This window comes from Prosopis cineraria, unplaced genomic scaffold (assembly GCF_029017545.1).
Source record: "Prosopis cineraria cultivar Desert tree isolate PC_DT_omini unplaced genomic scaffold, ASM2901754v1 PC9, whole genome shotgun sequence".
NCBI classification, from domain to species: Eukaryota; Viridiplantae; Streptophyta; class Magnoliopsida; order Fabales; family Fabaceae; genus Prosopis; species Prosopis cineraria.
In genome coordinates, this window is record NW_026555340.1 from 25,251,212 (window position 1) to 25,270,112 (window position 18,901).

Sequence of the window (18,901 nt, forward strand, 5' to 3'; positions counted from 1 at the left end):
AAGAAGAGAGAAGGGGCAAACTGGAGAAAGAGAACCATGAAATTGGATTCATGATGCATGTGATGGAATTAAATTTTGCCAAATTTTCTTGAATCCTGATTCCAAAGAATCATAATTATTACATACCAAACACACATGTTAACAGATTCCATGTTCAATTCCATTTCTTTCTCCATAATTCCAAACTACCAAACGGGACCTAAAGTGTCCTTTTTAAAATTTAAAAAAGATTTATTAGAGGAGGGAGAAGGGGCAAACTGGAAAAAGGAAACCATGAAATTAAATTTCATGATACATATGATGAAATTGAATTATGCCAAATTTTCTTGAATTCAAATTCCAAAGAATCATAATTATTGCATACCATACAAGCATGTTAATAAATTTCATGTCCAATTCCATTTCTTTCTCTATAATTTCAAGCTACCGGGGCTTAAGGAGTCTCAGAAAAGTGAATCCCTCCCCAAAGCATCAGTGGCTGGAAAATCAAAACTTGTAGCAGAAAAGTGATTTCACTTAATTTTATTTGCTTTTGCTGTTTGCTGTGTATTTCAGTAAGGAAATATATACTGGCCAGAGCTGCTAATAAAGCTCATGGATGATCAGACAACATAGACACAAAGCCAGTCTTCAAATTTGGCCAAAAGACGAATGGAATAATCATAATTCTACGTCGGTGTACATTGGGCATAGTATCAATAAAGACTAAACAAACAGTGAAGAGAGATATTACTGTCAAGAGCAGAATTTCCCCATTTCATCTCTATATGTATATGCATAAAAGTACCTTATATACTTTACACAAGAACATAAAACTATCAGAGCTTAGAAAATCTACCCTGTCTAACTGTAAGTCTATAACATTCCAAAAGAGCAGGAGATTCTGCCTACTATACCATGATCAAACCCTTAATGCCACCTGATCTTGCCATGAAATCTTCCTCTTCCCTGTCCTATTTGATCCATTTCCCATGTTTCTACAACCTGATAACTTGATATCACTGTGCTGCTCATCGCTTGCGCCTTTCTGTGTACTTCTCTTACGTTCCTCACCTTTCATGTGCCCAATGTCACCCACCAACTCCTCCTCCTCTATCTGCATTTCATCATTACAGATCAAGATATAAGCCAGCAACAATCATAACGAACAAGGACTCACAGATGCAAATAAATCACTCTACAATTAATTATTACCGATATCTGGTTCAAGTCAAACAGGGTTATACTCTTCTTTGTTACTTCCTTCCCACCGTAAATCCCATCATTTTGATTCAAGTCAAACAGTTGAACAGCAGAATTGAGAAAAACAGTGTCTTTTCTGGTAGAATTCCTAGCATTCCGGTTTAAATCGAACATATGTGCTGATTTTTGTGATTTACCCTCTGCCCCATTAGAAATCCTTTCTTCTGCTGATGAACGAGATGCGATACGGTGGTGCAAGCTGGACTCTTTTCTACTGAACTTTCTGTTCTTAGAGACAATGGAAGCTTGGATTTTAGCATTTTGCAGCAGGGAAACATCTTGCTTTAGTTGGAGCTTGGAAGAAGGATTTCTCGTTAGGTATCTGCATCGTTGCCTACAAAATCTGCAGTTGCAAGAAAAATAGTCAAGAGGAGTAACCAAACTGTACGGGAATTAAAAATTATTATCGATAAGCAAAACTAATAACTCTGAAGCCAAGACTATACCGAACTTCTGTTGACAGCATCAGCTTTTTTTGCTTCAACATTTGCAATTTCCTTCTCATGATTTCCATCTCCTGAACATGTTTAATATCATGAGTAAAATTTTTCCAACTCACGGATAGTGAGCCTGATATAGTGTTTGCGCATAAAACTGCATTACTGAACTAGCAACACAAGTACAGCAAAACAAACAATGATGATCTTTGGTATATGGATTTTAATTACCCCATAACTAACTAGTAACCTACTATGATATATTTCAGATTTCAAATTTGCATGTTCTAAAGAACATACCAATACTGATTATATTTAATATACATAATCATTTTTTTATAAAGTAGACACATTAATATTCCAGACACCTGAGGAATAAGATTCACACACCAAACAAAATTCAAGATACTATTTTGTTAAAACATGTTTTCTTAGCAAAACTAGTCCAAAGCAGAAGTTCTAATACAGACTGGATAAATATAAGATTCAGGGGGAAAAAGCCCTAATAAGAAACATAAAAAAAACTAATTAGCTTGAAATCTCAAACATAAAGTCACAACTGTGGAATAAAAACCTCTTATTTATTAGGGAGCTTAACAGCAAGTAAGAAATTCTAAAAACATAAGAGATCAAACCAAATCATCCCTATGGTAAAAGGAAAAAGAAACCCAGCAGATCAAAATTCTCGTTTGTAAATTTAACAGCTTTTACCCGCCCTAACAAACAAATTGTTAACTAAGCAGATTGAAACGTATGGATGTCGTTTTATCAACATGACAACAACAAATAGCATAGAGGTAAAGTAGACAAAGTAATAAAGAATAGCAGATCTAATTAAACCCATAATACGAATCATGAATCTTCAGAAACTAAATGAAGTATTACCTTCTGCAACTCTTCATAGTCCTGCAAGAGGCTTTGATGCCTATACTTACTCCTCTGATCGTTACAGACAGCATAAGGAGATTCGAAAGAAACAATCTTTTTCATCTTCTTCATCAGATCAGCGAATATCAGAGCAACCCACAACCCCAAACCCTAGGACGAACAGCTATGGGGGAAAAGCATAGATAGAAATAGGCAGAAGAGAGAAAAGAAAGAAGAGGTTCTGGCTTTCCTGGTTTCTCTGTGAAACTCTGACCACGACAAAGAGAGACATAAAAGGCCCTCATAACTCTGTAGAAAATGTTGTTCTTTTGAAGGACCGTGATGAAGATGGGATTTTTTGGGGGCTTGCAGAAAGGGTATTTCGGGTAACAGCAACATGACCCCTATGAGAGAGAGAGATCGTAATGTAAGGTGGCTATGGTTGGAAGAGACTTGAAGACACGCCCAAACTTCTCTTTCATTTCTTTCCCATTCTTTCATTTTTTTTTCTTTTTCTTCCACATAAATCTTAGTCCAGCTGGGCCATTCATGAGAGAGAAAGAGAGACAGAAAAATGAGAGGAGTGGAACTTGGGATAGTAGTAGACGTAGTAGCTCGCGGAAGAATGCGTGTAATTTCCATATTTCTGGATAGAGAGAGAGGAAGATAGGGGCAGGAAAATAAAAAAGCAGGGAGCAGGTAAATGGGACGAACAGTTTTTCTTGCTTTCTGTAACACTTGACATTAATTGTCGGTCTCACCTTATTTTAAGGGGCTGAGTTGGATTTTTACGCTGCTGTTTGCCCCTCTCGTTAAAGATGATTCCATTCTCATTGCTGCGCCTCTCAGTTTTCACGCAAATGCCTTTGGGTGGGTGCTGGAGGAAACCCAATAATCTTTTTCATGATGAAAAGGAAAGAAGGAAAATAAACAAAGCATTCCTATTCGGCCTACCTCCATCATCTTTCCATTGGAAATGATCCTAGAAATCTGCCCTGTACACTTATTGGCTTGTCTTGAGAATCACTATCTCATATTTAATGTTTGATGTTTGCCGCATCATCTTCCTGAATGGGAGAGTGAAAGATTCCACCATCACACCTACATTGAATCTGCCTGTCTTTTTTTTTTTTTTCATTGCCACATATTTTTGGAGATGATGCTATATGCTTTTGCCATGAATGAATTTCATTAAATAGGTACCAGATAACCAGATCGATGGATGCTTTTTGGGGCAGCAGAGGTAGGGGCCCGCTCACGGTGGTAAGTAAGAATAGAAAGCAGAGCTCCTGAAATTACAGAGGAGCGAACAGAACAAGGGAACAGGGCTATTAAGCAACAAAAGCAAACAAGTGATAGAGAAAGAAAGAATGCTGACACCTCTTGGGCTTTGGCTTTTGCAGCCCTTTTTAAGCTAGAGAGACTGAGGCTACAGAAAAATAATTGAGATTAAATGATCAATTTAATAATAATTAATGCCCATTTGGTTTTTAGAATAGAATGTAATGAGTTGAGAGAGAATAAAATAAATTAAAATATGATCTGAATTAACGTAGAGGGATGAAAATGAAAGAGAGAAAAAAACTATGAAATATGAAGTGATAGAAAAGTGAAAATGAAAAATAGTGCATATTCAATTTCATTTTGTTTTAGACAACCAAATGCTCAGTTTCTAAAATTTGACACGTACAATTCTATCCCTCAAAATTTCTAATAATTAGTTTTTACATTTTCAAAAAATTTATATAATTATTTAAGGATTGAGTTATAATTTACCAAGTAAATGTAATATGGATAGTAGCGATCTGAGTTCCTTAAACATTATTCAGGGTTTGATACTTGAAGGTATGTATGGAAAAACATTATTTGGAAGAGAATAATTCCTTAAATAGTACTCAAATTTTTTAAAAGATTAATTTCATGATTGCCGACTATGAGAATACCTTAGCAACAAAAAAAGAGAGTTATAATTTAGTCATAAAATATTGAGATCCATGGATTAAATGACTAAAATTTGAAGGATTGATTAGTTACAAAATCAAAACTATATACACCAAATAATATTATTTTTCTTTTTAACAAATCTGAAAAAAAAATTATTAAATTGACACCTGAATATTATACTATATTCTAAAAAATATATTTATTTTAAAAATTTAAAAAATAATTTTTTAAGGCTAATTAATAATGATGATTAATATTTTTAATATTATTTTCTTATTAAAGATACGATCTAAATAGCTTTACAATCATATTATTTTACGGAAAAAAATCAAATTTCAATGCATTAACGAGCTTCCAAACGATTATTTCAGAGGAAATATTTTTATTGGGATTAAGTAATCAAATTAAAAAATCAAAATTTTAAAGAACTCAATTCGAGCAAACTCGATATTTTATTAATCGAATCAAATTATTATTTTTTAATATCAAATAATTTTTAATAATCAAATTAAAAAAAGGTTTATAGTATAATATTAAGGCCCTACGTCGGCCCAGTCCAGAAAAGAGTAAAGCCACCCCAGTCCAAAAGTATGACATGGTCTTCTATAATTGGTCCGTCCACAAAATAACCTGAAACCGTAGTGACAATAATCCAGACTCGCGACCCACCTCCCAATCCGATACAGTACAATACCACATAGGTATGAAGGCAGAAAAAAAATCCTGTTTATCCCATTCTGAATTCTCTTTCAAAATCCCCCAAGTTAATTTCTTCTTTCTTCGAAGTTCGAACCCAAACTCTAAGAATTTCTCTTTTGCTAGTGGAAGCCAATGGCGTCCACGGTTTCTCTAACTGGTCAGCTCTCTAGCCCGCATGCCAAAAATGACTGGAAAAAGCTCTGCCCTTTATCTGCTTCGCTCTGTAAGTCATCCTCTCCATATATTCTCAGCTGGTCGTTGTTTTGGAAAAGTTGGGATCTTTTTTCTTCAAGATGTTGCGTGGGCACATGCTTCTTGGTGGGTGAAAAACTATGAAATGAAAAATGCTTGGGTTTTAGGTCTGCGGTATCAGTCCCCAACATTAGTGTAGAGGGTGTTTCTTAGTTTAATGTCTTTCTTTCCTTCTTTATCTTGTTTGTATTGATTTGAATGCGCTGGAGTACAATGGGTGCAGTGCACACTCTTTTCTCTATAGTTCATTTATTTGGTGTTTTTAAATTAATTCTTGATGCAAGCCATCAGATTCCTGATGCTGACGACTCTCAATTGACTCAGAGTTATTTTGTAAATAATGATACAAGCATTATGGTTAAAAAAAAAAACATTTTGACCTTTCTGTTGGAATATATAGTTAATATTATAATCTGCATTCCCTTTAGTCGAGAACATAAGCATCACAAGAAGCTATCAAGAAATAGGTTATGTAAGGCTAAAGCATGTTACATGCTTGCTTTTAATTTTTCGGTTTTATATTCTTGTCATATTCCCAAAGTTAATCATCATTCGTTATTGTTCAGGTAACTTGAATTCCAGTGCAAATTTTGTTGATATGAAGATAGTATCTCGGCCTGATCGTCGAAAAGTTGGGCATGAGCAGCATAGATGTCTCCGGGTGTATGGACTATTTGGTGGAAAGAAAGACAATAATGAAAAAAGTGATGACGCGCCATCCAAGGTTAGCCAAGTTAACAGGATTGGCAGAATATTCATGATTTGAGAATAATTTTCTTTCTAAAGAGCAAGGGATTCATAGATAAATTATTTCTCATTCTTTGTGACAACTTCTATGATGTTGGAAAGTTTCTTAGGAAGACAGATATACAAAACCTATCTAGAGACTGTATTTTGATCGCCATTTCCCCACCTGACATCATAATGGTTAGGTGTGTGTTTGGATTAAAAAATTTACAGCTGAGGTTAGAATTCAACTAAAATTAACAAACTGAGGTTAGAAAAAAAGTCAGTTAATGTAACGTAATTTATTTTTGAATATCTTTTTTTTAAAAGTCAGTTAGATAAATTAAAATTCGTTTGGATAATTTGATTCAAAAGTCAGTTAAAATATTTAATAGCAAAAGTAAACATGAATTTTTTTATATATAGTCTTTGACTAATTAATAAGTAAAAAATATTAAACTTAAAAATCAAGTTTTATACAATTTCAGTTTTATGTTATATATACACAAGTAGTTATTATTTTATATATATATATATATATATATTCATTGAAAGCAAGACTTTTTTGAAAAAAAAAAATCCACTCTAGTTTTGTACAACTTAAATTTAAATAAAATAAATCTATAAAGTTGAGGGAAAATGACATGATGGAAAATCTAAATAATAAATGAACAGAAAATAAAAATAAGTGTTAATGTTTTATACTTTTTGGCATTTAACGCTGGAGCTCGGGTGGATAGATGAATGAACAGAAAAAAAAATAGTAAATGAATAGAAAATAATCAATGAAGCAAAGCAGGAGCTCAAGTTAGTAGATGAGAAGTGAGAGAAAGCATTGAATGGCAACGTAAATGGAGAAGCTATGTATCATAGCTTGGGAAAAATGCTCATTTACACCCTAACTTTAGTTGGAATTTTTTGCTCATCCAAACAATATTTTTTGAGCTTTTTATGTTCTAACCTCAGTTTTGTCTGTTCTAACTTAACTTAGAAACTAATCCAAGCATGCTCTAGGTTAGAGTTGGTTAACACTTAGGTTATGATTCCCTGTGTTTGTGTTTCTTGTCTTATTTTGGGGGAATTCAATTTCGCAGCTAGGGTATTCATTACAAATGAAGGCATGTATTGCAATCATTGTATTTTAATCTTCAGATCTCCATATGTGATAACTATGGTAAAGTTTTCTTTTTAGAATATATACATTCTTAGCGCACAAAACTACATTCCAATTCATTATATCTCATGTTCTGGTTATGTAGCCAAAAAAGTTGATACATGGAAATCGTGTTCTATATTTTACCTGAAAAACCTGCAACTATAACCAAAAGACCAATGCGAGAAAGAAGAAATTGTATTCATAATTGGGAAAAGGCTTGAGTTTGAGACTTGTTTGATTGTACCTGATTGCATATAAGATCATCACACTAGGTTTTAGTTTGAGGGACTAGACAACATTTTATCTTTTACTTCAAGAAATCGTTAAGAAAAAGATAGATGCTTTGATGTTCATTGAATGACTTCATAATCATATACCCAACAAGATGCCCAAGTAACTTTCTAATATTCTCACTTAGCCATCATCTTTATCCCTCTACTATAAGACCAGCCATGTTATATGACAATGAATATTGGGCTTTAAAAGGACAACAAGAATATAAAGTTGGAGTAGCAATGATGAGGATGTTGAGATGGATGTGTGGGATGCACGAAAAGGTAAAATTTTTAATGAGTATATGCAAGAAAAAGTAAGCGTGGCATCTATTTAAGAAAAGATGATAGAAAATTGATTGAGATGATTCGGATATGTATGAAGAAGACCATGGGAGTCACTAATGAGGATAATGGGACATGTAGTCTCGAGCCTTGTAAAAAAAGACAAAGGAAGACCGAAGGGAACGTCCAAGGAAGTTGTTAACAAAATACCCCCAAGTCTTGGTCATTGATAGAGCATAATGGCGTCGTACAATTCATATAACTAACCCCACTTGGTGAGATAAGGCTTGTTGTTGTTGTTGTAGTAGCATTTTAGGTTTAAGATTAATTATTCTGCTCTTCCCTTATGTCTCTCTTCATTCAATGGAGAGAGCGGTATTTTTTTTTTTTCCTGGTTGGTATGTTGTGTATGTTTTTCAATCTAATTCTGATGTGATTGAGCCTATTATTAATAATTGACTAAAATTCTCTTCACATCTGATTAATCTTAGGCTGGAATTCTTGGAAACATGCAAAATCTTTATGAAACTGTGAAGAAGGCACAAATGGTTGTCCAAGTTGAAGCTGTGCGTGTGCAAAAAGAACTTGCTGCGTATGACTTTCCTTTAAAATCATTGTAGCTTTCCTTTTTTGTCTGCAGTAAAGGTACATTGGCAATGAAGTTATCTGCATTTTATTTTGTTATGCAGAGCAGAGTTTGATGGTTATTGTGAGGGTGAGTTAATAAAGGTATGATGTGTGCTTGCTGGCTTTCTCCTTCTCTCTACCTTGTGCTTTGTGATAACATCTTCTATATACTTGTTTTAACTGATTGCTTTATGCCAAACTATAGATGATATTAAACTAGTTAAAAATTATATTATGGACCTACTAAGAATTATTTGAAATTTATTCAAATTTATATATATGTATGAAACTAACTTATATTTAAGCAGTTCTTACATTATGGCCATAAAGGAGTGGTTCTTACTTCTTAACCTTTTTTTTGAGTTTCCCTCCTATACTGCCACAGTTTTCCCTATTTAACTTAAAAGAAGGAATCTCTATATATTTATATATAGTTCTTATGTTTTTTTGTCGTTGGTTGAAATACAGAGTGTTTTTCCATGAGAGAGAATATTTGTCTGCATCTGTTTATTGTTTAGCTTTTTTCATCATCAGGCCAGAAAGGGGGAAAAATCATCATCATGATGTCTTGAACCACATTATTAATACATTATATTTCATCATGTAACTTTGATTCCATTTTTTAACTTACCCTTATTGAAGTTTAATTTTTAGGTAACACTATCTGGGAATCAGCAACCTGTACGAACAGAAATTACTGAAGCTGCCATGGAATTGGGACCAGAAGTGAGTATACAATATAAAACTTGAACTTGTAATCATCTGTGGTTTCTCTGTCATATCATATCATATAGCATTGATCAAACTGCGCAATTAGACTTTAAAATAGATGTTTCTAGGTTCTTGAATTTTCTGCACTAGCAGTGCAAGGTGTAATATAGCATTGCAAGATCTCCTTTGTCTCTTTGCATGTCAAGACTGAAGAACAGAATTCCAAAAGCATTTAGTGGAATCTTATGAATTTTTGGAAGACATTATTAGGGAGACACGTAAAATTTGAATCTAGACAGGGATTCCATATTCATAATTGCACACTTTTGTCTTTAATACCAGTGTTTTTGCTTTGTTTGTTGAATTAAACGTCCTGAAATTTGTAGTAATGGTCATATAAGATCATTCCTATTTAACGTGTTAAATTTAGTTACTTATATCATCCATAACGTGATTTTAAATGCCAAAGTAAACTACTATTGATGTTAGCCATCTTTTGGTCGCAGAAACTTTCACTTCTAATCACTGAGGCATACAAGGATGCCCATCAGAAGAGTGTCCAGGTAAGACTATTTATATTAAGAGAAATTGAAAATCTGGTTGCATCTTTGGTCAGTGAATTGAAAAACTCAGTCTTGCTTATGTTTCCAGGCCATGAAGGAAAGAATGAACGATCTTGCACAGAGCTTAGGAATGCCACCAGGTCTTGGTGAAGGTTTTAAGTGAGATAAATATATATTTTGGAGTATGGGATCGAGTTTCAATTTTGCTTACAACACATGGCAAGAATGCTTATTTCTTGACATACTATTACCATGGAGTTTCAATCTTGCTTATTCAGTAATGTAGGCCTGAAATCCTTCCAAATTGTGTGAGAAAAGAAAAGCAAATGCTTTGTCCCCGCTCCATTTTTTGTTGAATGGAAATCTTGAGTCCTGTTATTCTCTATATAGTCTTGTCATAAAGAAAGGAAAACCGGACCAACGTTGAGATTGTTTCTTGCCTAGTTGGAAGTCATGAAAATGAGGACGCTGGAATTAGAATCTAGTATATGATATTAGGTGTTCTTTGTAAATGGGGAAAAAATTGGTGCTGTTATTGATTACTTGTTTGCTCATATGGTGTCTTCATGACCTTGAAAATTGATTTCATTAGCCTTTCTACTGCTACATGGGTAGATTCCATTCTAGATAAAGGGGTAAGAATTTTAAAATTCATTTTCCTCAACATTTTATATATCAAGACTTTTTTTTTTTTTTTTTGGGAACAAACATTATCTCAACATTCAATGAATTTCTTGTCTGAACATGAAGCTTGCCCGTTTACTATTGGGGGCAATAAGTGAATTCAATGGCGTTTACAAACCACAAACTACAGCTTGAATGAATTGTTGCTAATTTCTTATTAAGGCTGCTCTACCCATTGTTTGCATGGGACCAAATGCAATTGCTTGTACTATAACTGATGATATTTACTTTTTCACTAGTAACATTTTGAACTTTTAAGATCTTGGTAGCTCCTTGCCTGCCAAGAAAGATTTGAAGAGTGTGAGTGCTCGCCTGGGCTGAAATAAGGGTACTTCATGTCCAGCTTCTCTCACAGTGGCAAAGGTTAGCCCTTCATACACCTCTGTCCATCCGCCCACCTACAACACCACAGGAGAAATAGAATAGGAGCCATTAACAAGGGGGAAAACAAGGCGGAGATATTCATAAACTTTCATTTTTAGTATTTGCAAAGCTAAAGCGTGCTTTCTAGTTTCTATCAGATTAATCCGCTACAAAATATTTTATAATTTGAGCATTAAAAGCTTCTAAGTCCAATTATGGGAGGATTGAGTTTCCTTCTGAGTGAGTCAAATTTTAATACCGATGTTTTCTTAACGATAGCCAACATTTGATACTATCGTCGTGTTTCAACATTGTCGAACCTTAGAGGAAAGCAGTTCTGCTACCAAGATTTGAAAAATAAAAAATAAAAATTCAACATAGCTTGACTTTGATATTTTATTTTATGAAAACTTAAAGTAGTTTTTACTCGACTTAACTACCTTTTGGTAACATCAATCTTTTGACTGATTTAAATATTTATTACTTTGTAACTTTTAGTATGATGTGGTTCTTATCTTGATTTCCATCTACACCATATTTCACCTCTATTATCTAGGCTGCCCTTGAATGACATTCACATATTTTTAAAATATTAAAACTGATGCAAAAGATCAAAATATTATTTCATTTCTTGACTTCATTTAATGTGTTAGAGGCTTGGTGATATACCTGTCCACCTGAGTACCATGGATACCAACGAGTTTTAACGGTGAGGTTGAGATGGTTGAGGGAAAACCTAGTGGCTGTTACTGGAACCACTGAATCTGTGTCCCCGCTGCATTAGAACAAAGGTAATGACTCTGATCAGAGAAACTCGAGAGTAAACCTTGTCCACTAAACATACATAGACAACATTAATTATGAATGGATTGGCAACATTTCAGGCGCAGTTTCAAAGGGGTTCACCCCTCACATGTATGCGTATATTTGTGACTGCTTCAATTTTCATTTCTTTAATAGACCAAATCCATCTAATATTCTCCATAATCATTCAATTTAAGTAATGTCAATTATAATGAGCTTATTGTCATGTTACCACTTGCAAACAAGATTTGGGGATTGTTATGGATCCTAATATGTATGTGTGTAATTGAATTATGTTAATCACCTAAAGAAAGTTTGCAAAAGTGGAGATCTCTCTTAATCCTGAAGGCTCTCTACTGGCAATTCTACAGGTGGGTCAAATAGTCATGTCATACATAGGTCACACGTGGTCGAAACTTACGACCAATTACCTGAAGTTATTTCATGCGATAACATTAACGAGTGAAACTATACCTGAAAACCCATATTCTTAAACCAGCCGCAATCAACTCTCTGTATATTGGCAATACAGAAACTGGAGAATCCATCCAGTTTTCTATGAGCACCTTGCTGTACAACCGACAAAGATGCATGTTAAAATTCTTGTTTAGAAAATTTAGACAGAAGAATTTTGATTTATTTTTCTTGCTAAGTCAGGATGAAACCTGCAAGCAGTCCATTTGTAAGGGATGTTTGTCACATTCGCATGCATTGCTTTCTGCACTTCAGGACGGTTATAATATTTCTCTGCATGATCTTCCGTACATGGATCATACCCTGAAATCCTATGTAAGATTGTACTCTTGAACCGTATATACCTTAAGGTATTGTTATGCCATGTTCGGCATGGAGGGGTATAAATACTGTATGTATCAATGTTTCCAAATTCATGGTTAACCGCATAACTCACTGCATCGTCACATTTTTTGGAAGCTTTTTCTGATGTGAAGTTGCAGTATTTGAGGATTGATTGGTATGAGAGATCAGATATCAAAGCATGGCTCCACCAATATGTGATAGTTCCAACCCCATCATAGTAGTCATCAGTCAAAGCATTTCCTACCTGAATTATTAGAGTTGCATGCATATTATTACTAACAGAATATAATTTTGGGTGGTAGAATAGAATGAAGATATTGGTTTCATGGTAATTGACTTACAATGAACCCTTTTAGATTAATGATCTGGGGCTTTGCTTTATTATAATCATAGATTTTCTTAGCCAACTGGGGAATGTAATGCCCTGAACAGAAGATGAATGGAAATATTAACTTTTATTTGTATGATTTTTTGAAAAACAGTAAGTTGCTGGTGGTGGCGTTCATCTACCTGCATAGCTCTCTCCAGCGATGTAGAACTCTCTGTATTTATAGTGTGGAAACCTTGACCTCCATCTAATTAGAAAAATCAGAGCATCTTGAGCTGTATTACGAAGTTGGAGTTCTCAAATTAATCACCAACATACTTGCCACCACTAAATATAAGAAGCGAAAAGCTCTATTGATTCAATACTCATACGTCTTTTGTATCACTTTAATATTTGAGAGTGTAGTTTCATTTGAATTTCAGATAACTTTTAAATCTTGAAAGATTGTAAAGTGAAACAAAATATCTCTATAGCATCAAGTTGAAAATAATATCCCCTTCCAGGCTTCCAGCTCCAAAATAGGGTTCTTGTCCCCAAAAAAATGGTGATGATAGCGATGAGCATCAAATTCATACCTGTCCTTTCGTCCCCAGTAGTCTTGAGGTCCGAGCTTGTATTTGTGTAGGAGAAACCAACACCAGCAGGAGATTCAAGAAAGAGGACATTTGCTTCTGAAGACCAGTGACATTGTCTTTTTAGATATTGTTATTCTGAAAGATTATGGTTACAATAAAGTTAAAGTCAGTTACTTGAATGATAGCCATTGTTACCTCTATTCCATGCATCTTTGTTAAGATATAGAGAAGAACCAGTTTTGCTTATCCGGAATGGACCAATTTCCTCTGATGCCCCATATGCTATAGATGAACAACCAGGCCCTGAAGCAGAACATATACACACAAACACTCAACTTTGTACATAAATGTTTTAAGCAGTCCTATGTTTATAGATCTGATACAGATAATAATGTGAATTATGAGCTCTGCAAAATCACACGATGAGGGATGAATATATACAAATTATCAGTTGTAATCAATGCAACTTATTTCTCCAACTACGTGGTTTTTTTTTTTTTTTTTTACTTGAAACACATGTTCATACATGTATAAAATATGGTCTGACATGGATGTTGCATTTATTGTGTCAGAAACTGTGAGCCCTGAGTTCTTTAACTATGGGTGCTTCATAGGGCATCAGGAATTACTGAGTAGCAAGACATCTGACTAAACGTCCATTTAATTGTGTCATTTTCAAGAACACATAGAAGCCATTTCAGCGATAACAACGAATAAGCAATCATCAACTTTTACTATTTCCACAATAAAATACATACGCCTTGTTTAACTCAAATTCCACCTTCCACTGATAATCTTCATGTCAAGGACGAGGACCAATACAAAATTGCTGGTCCACGAGGCCTCGAAGCATCTAATTCACCGAATTTCAGTAGCCCCACACCCACAGGGTCATAATGCAGCATGTGATTCTCTCTCTTGTCCCTGAACGTGCGTGCTTTGAAGATTGAAGTAAAAACAGAGGCAAAGAACAAGAGCAGAGCATCTTTTTTGTTATAGCGACAAAATTGAAAAGCTAGCTTCCTTTGCATTGTTGATCGTTGTTTCTTTCTCCCTCATATCCAAAATGCGAAGATAAAACGAAAGAGAAAGGGAAAAGGGTACTGAGGAAGCGTGTAACTTTTTGTGTTCGTCTCTCCACTCGATGAATGCGTCTCTTCCAAACAGGGAATAATAGATGCTATCGGTGGAGGAATTGTGAAGCTCGAGAGGTGTATGTATGGATGTACATACATGATACATGAATGCATGTATTCTTTTTTGCTTTGTGCGTTTTTTTTTTTTTTTTGATTCCATTACCCATTTGGAAAGCCTGGACTATTACCACTTCCTATTCTAACCAATCAGAAGGCATATTTATTTAATGTTACTGGATATACATATTTCAAAATTCAAATTCAAGATCCAAATAAGTTTATTCACTTCTCTTTAATTGTTAAAATAAGTGCCCTTTTATTTTAAACAAATTTATATGAAATAGTTCTTTTAATTCTAGACCTAAAAATTTTGAGACGGATTTGCATGAGAATTTCTAAATTTTTATGTTTTCTATTATATTTTATAAGGTCAGAACAAGAGTGTTTTTTGCAGAAAATCATGCAAAGGAATATAAAGAGAGGTTGATTGGACTCCAATATAAACAGAATCAACAGAATGTGTTGCTTTTATATTGAAGTAGGGGTCCGCTTTTGTGACACAATGATATTAAATGTTGAAAGTTGAAACTTTTCCTTACATTCATCTTCTGTGGTAGAATATTCTCTTTAATTTTATTTATGATATAAATTATTTTTAACATATTTTATTAAAATTAAAAAAAATTAAAATTTATTAATCTTATCTGAAAATTTAATAAATTTCAAATTTTGCCTCTATTTATATATATATATATATATATATGAATAACATATTTTCTTCTACCAACAATTAATGGGAGATATGAGAAAAAACTTGTAATAAAAAATTAATAATATGATTTATAATAGAATATAAAAATTTTTTCTTTTTCTATCTTATAAATAAGAACGTAGGTGATATCTTATTACCATCATATCATAAGAATGAAATTATAATATTTATTTTGTGCAAAAAAAATGTTCTTGGCAATAAATTTAAATGAGTTGGGTTTTGAAACTTACTAGGATCATAGCAAATATCAGGCTTAAAATTTTTTTGCAGAAACATTCATAAATTATTATCTGTTAATGAAGCCTTTTTTGGCCCAAAAAAAAAACCACTATTAGCAAAGCCTCATACATCATTTTCTGCAGACAATGAGTAGAAGAAAGATTTAAACATATAATTAATGAAATCTTATTTATAATTTGCTTGATTTTCTTTAAAAAAAAACTAAAAGCCTCTCATTAATTATTAATCCGAAGCTTTTGTGAACCCTTAAGCCTACACCCCATTTCTATATTTAGTGTACTAAACAAAGTTTGCTTGATTTTCTTTAAAAAAAAAAAACTAAAAGCCTCTCACTTTAAAAGTTTCCCACATACCTTCAAATCTGGTCTCTTCAAGTACAAATCAAACATTCAATACCGACACCATGGACTAGTTATTAGTTGTACCAAAGGGGTGGATGGGGAGTCCAAGCTTGATTATTTTAATTTTAATTTTTCAATTTAATAAAATAATTACAAATAACCTTAACTTATCTAAATTTTGCCCAGATGATCAATATATACTCCTCTAGTCTTAACTATAAGAAATAGTTAATTAGTTTATAAATATTAATAAAATTATTTGAGTTAATTATTTACCATTATTTATTCTGTATAAAATACGTGTCACGTTCCCTAAAATATTCCTTTTTAACAAGGATGTCGTGGGAGATTGAGTGAGAAAAACAACAAAATTAATAACGGTAATGCATGGAAAAAAAATATAACATGATAAAAAAGATTGAAGTCATACATTTAGAAATTAGAAACAAAACAAATAAATCCCTCAACAAAGTCTTATATTTAGGACCGGACAGATAAAAAGTCATACACAAATCAAAAAAGGTGGATGGGGTTGCGTTTGGTAAGAGGGCAAGGCAATTAAGAGAGTGGGGTGATGAACATGTGGGACGAGTGAATGTGTCTTTAAGTGTGGGCTCAAAGGAAGTGAGAAGAAGCTAATTTAACATAGTATAACATACTCCTTTGATCTTGTTTATAGAGTAGAAAAAGAAAATTGATTTTCATTTTATTTATAAGATATTCCACTATTTTTTATATTTATTTTTATATACTACTTTTACTAAATGCTAGAATAAATATATATTTTTTGTCTTTATTAAAATAGAGGTGCAAATTTATTAAATTTTAAAATAAAGTTAATGAGATTTAAAAAAAATTGTATCAGTGAAATATGTCAAAAGTAACTTGTAAATAAGATCAGAAAAAATAATCTCAGCCTTCTTAATTTACTTTTCTTTAATTAATGTATTCCTCCCATTAAAACATATTACACCTTGCCCTCAAAAACAATATAATGCACCAATTAGACATGAATATTGCAAATCAATCTTACCTTCTCTTGTCTTATTTATAAGTTATTTTTAATTTTTTATTAAAGTTAAGAAAAATTTTAAATTTCATTAACTCTATCAAAAAATTTAACAAGTTTTCAACTTTATCCTTATTAAACATACATATTTTAAAAACGAAATACTATAGTATTCAATAATCTTCAAAATATTTAATAAAGATAAAAGAGTAAAAATAGATACAATAATCATTGAAGTGTTTTATAAATAAAACTAAAACAAATATCTCTTTGTCCTTTAATTAATTATATATAGGACCAAATGAGTATTAATTAAGCTAGTCTTTATTTTTTAATTAATTTTATTGTTTTGTATAGTAATCTTATTGTTTTCTATATATATATCATTGATAAATATATGGAATCATTTAATTTAATCAAAATGATATTTCAAAAAGGATTCACGCACACACGCGTGGGGTTTTTTATATACTAATAGATAGTAGATAATAGAAAGATAGAAAATATTAACTAAATAATTAGTACATCATTGCTCATGATGAATATGAAAAAGCTAGCATTGCAGCACCTCTACAAACTCACTTTTTTCTCAGTCCTTCAATAATCATATTTGAGCGCGCGCGCGCATATATGTTTTGCTTAGGTTTATATCGCTTATAAAAAATTAATTACTCTAACATTGTCTTGTATTATATTAAGAACAAAAGAAAACTTTTAGAATTTGCCTTGTGCAAGGGACTGGAGGGAGATGAAGAGTGTGTGTGTGTGTGTGTGTGCGTAAACACAGTTCCACTGGTCTGAACTCTGAAAGAAACGTGAACGATTAAACCAGAGAGCTTCCAAAAACCAGAATGTTCATAAAATAATGCTGCAGAGTATGTTTGCAGTTTCACCATTTATATGGTCAAAAAGAAGTGATGAGAGAGAAAGAGAACTAACCTCCGTTGAGCCAGAGAAGAAGAGGCTTGCTGTGAGGGGAAGAGGTGGCCTGAGTGAGCCAGTAGAACAAAACTCGCCCATGCCGGCGGTTCACCGTCACGTAACCGGAGAACTGACTGAACCCCACTCGCGGCTGCCCCGGCAACTCCTCTATTCTATCTCCCTCCAGAGACGACGACGAGGAGCCACAACAAGAAAGCCATAACAGTACTAACCACAGAAACATAATAACACACACTATTCTTTCAAATCCCATTATATTATATATTAATTAACCACAGTAATCCCTACTCTCTCTCACCTGCTCAGAGAGACAGAGAGAGACTAGAGAGATGAGGATTTGTGTGTGCGTGTGTAGGCACAGCGATATATATATATATATATATAACGACACGAGAGCATAACCTGATAATCAGGGAGAGAGGGGGTGTGTGTGTGTGGTCCTACGAGGGAGAAGTACCCAGAAAGAAAGATGATAATGAATAAATGCAGAAAGAGAGGGAAGGGAGGTGTATATATGTCTGTAATGAAATATCTAAAATCAGAACAAGTCGACGACGACCCATTGATAATCAGTGGTCCTCTATTAGGGTGCATCAATATTGTACACCAAATAGTTATGCATACTGTGTTTAACCTGGTGTGAGAGAGAGAGAGAGAGAGAGTGTGCGTGTGTGTCACGTGTGTGTCTGTGCTCAGGGACCTGCATTGATTTGGAAGCATTCACCAGCGCAGCTGGCACACTCTCGTCTAAGTATTATTAGTATGAAATTTTCTCATTCGGGAGTGTTCAGAAAATTACCTACTAACACGGATGAATTAATCTTATATTGCAGCTTGTTTAGGCCGTTTGATGCTACCCTAAACCTTGTACCTTCGTTCATGAGCAAATCATGTCACGTGAAAAGTGATTCCAAAGCAAATACTTTCTCTGATTTAACATATAAGCAGTTATTAAGAGAAAAATTTGTATCTTAACAAAGTTTTTATTCTTATAAAATATACTTCGTGAATTTCACGATGAGTAAGACATAAATTTATACAAGAATTTAAGTTAATAAATATAAAGAATAAAATGAAAAAAAATTATATATACTGAATTATTTATAT

At 33.3% G+C, this 18,901-nt stretch overlaps 3 protein-coding genes across 3 annotated transcripts; 1 reads left to right on the forward strand and 2 right to left on the reverse strand.

The window, feature by feature from the left end:
• Nucleotides 1-635: 635 nt before the first annotated feature.
• On the reverse strand, nt 636-3,438 carry LOC129319846 (uncharacterized). The gene is made up of 4 exons (XM_054964926.1): nt 2,565-3,438; nt 1,689-1,759; nt 1,195-1,585; nt 636-1,096 (listed from the first exon to the last, which is right to left on the reverse strand). Exons 1-4 carry the CDS (start codon nt 2,676-2,678, stop codon nt 902-904), a joined length of 771 nt encoding a protein of 256 aa, XP_054820901.1. The 5' UTR covers nt 2,679-3,438; the 3' UTR covers nt 636-901.
• A 1,739-nt stretch (nt 3,439-5,177) lies between these two features.
• On the forward strand, nt 5,178-10,265 carry LOC129320443 (nucleoid-associated protein At4g30620, chloroplastic-like). Its single transcript, XM_054965903.1, has 7 exons — nt 5,178-5,412; nt 6,008-6,165; nt 8,372-8,472; nt 8,570-8,609; nt 9,162-9,233; nt 9,725-9,781; nt 9,870-10,265. Exons 1-7 carry the CDS (start codon nt 5,322-5,324, stop codon nt 9,942-9,944), a joined length of 594 nt encoding a protein of 197 aa, XP_054821878.1. The 5' UTR covers nt 5,178-5,321; the 3' UTR covers nt 9,945-10,265.
• Nucleotides 10,266-10,477: 212 nt separating this feature from the next.
• On the reverse strand, nt 10,478-18,242 carry LOC129320442 (serine carboxypeptidase 24-like). The gene is made up of 9 exons (XM_054965902.1): nt 17,792-18,242; nt 13,550-13,657; nt 13,355-13,450; nt 12,962-13,054; nt 12,793-12,875; nt 12,298-12,695; nt 12,107-12,202; nt 11,498-11,603; nt 10,478-10,863 (listed from the first exon to the last, which is right to left on the reverse strand). The coding sequence occupies exons 1-9, from the start codon at nt 18,045-18,047 to the stop codon at nt 10,720-10,722; spliced, it is 1,380 nt and encodes a 459-aa protein (XP_054821877.1). The 5' UTR covers nt 18,048-18,242; the 3' UTR covers nt 10,478-10,719.
• Between the last annotated feature and the right edge of the window lie 659 nt (nt 18,243-18,901).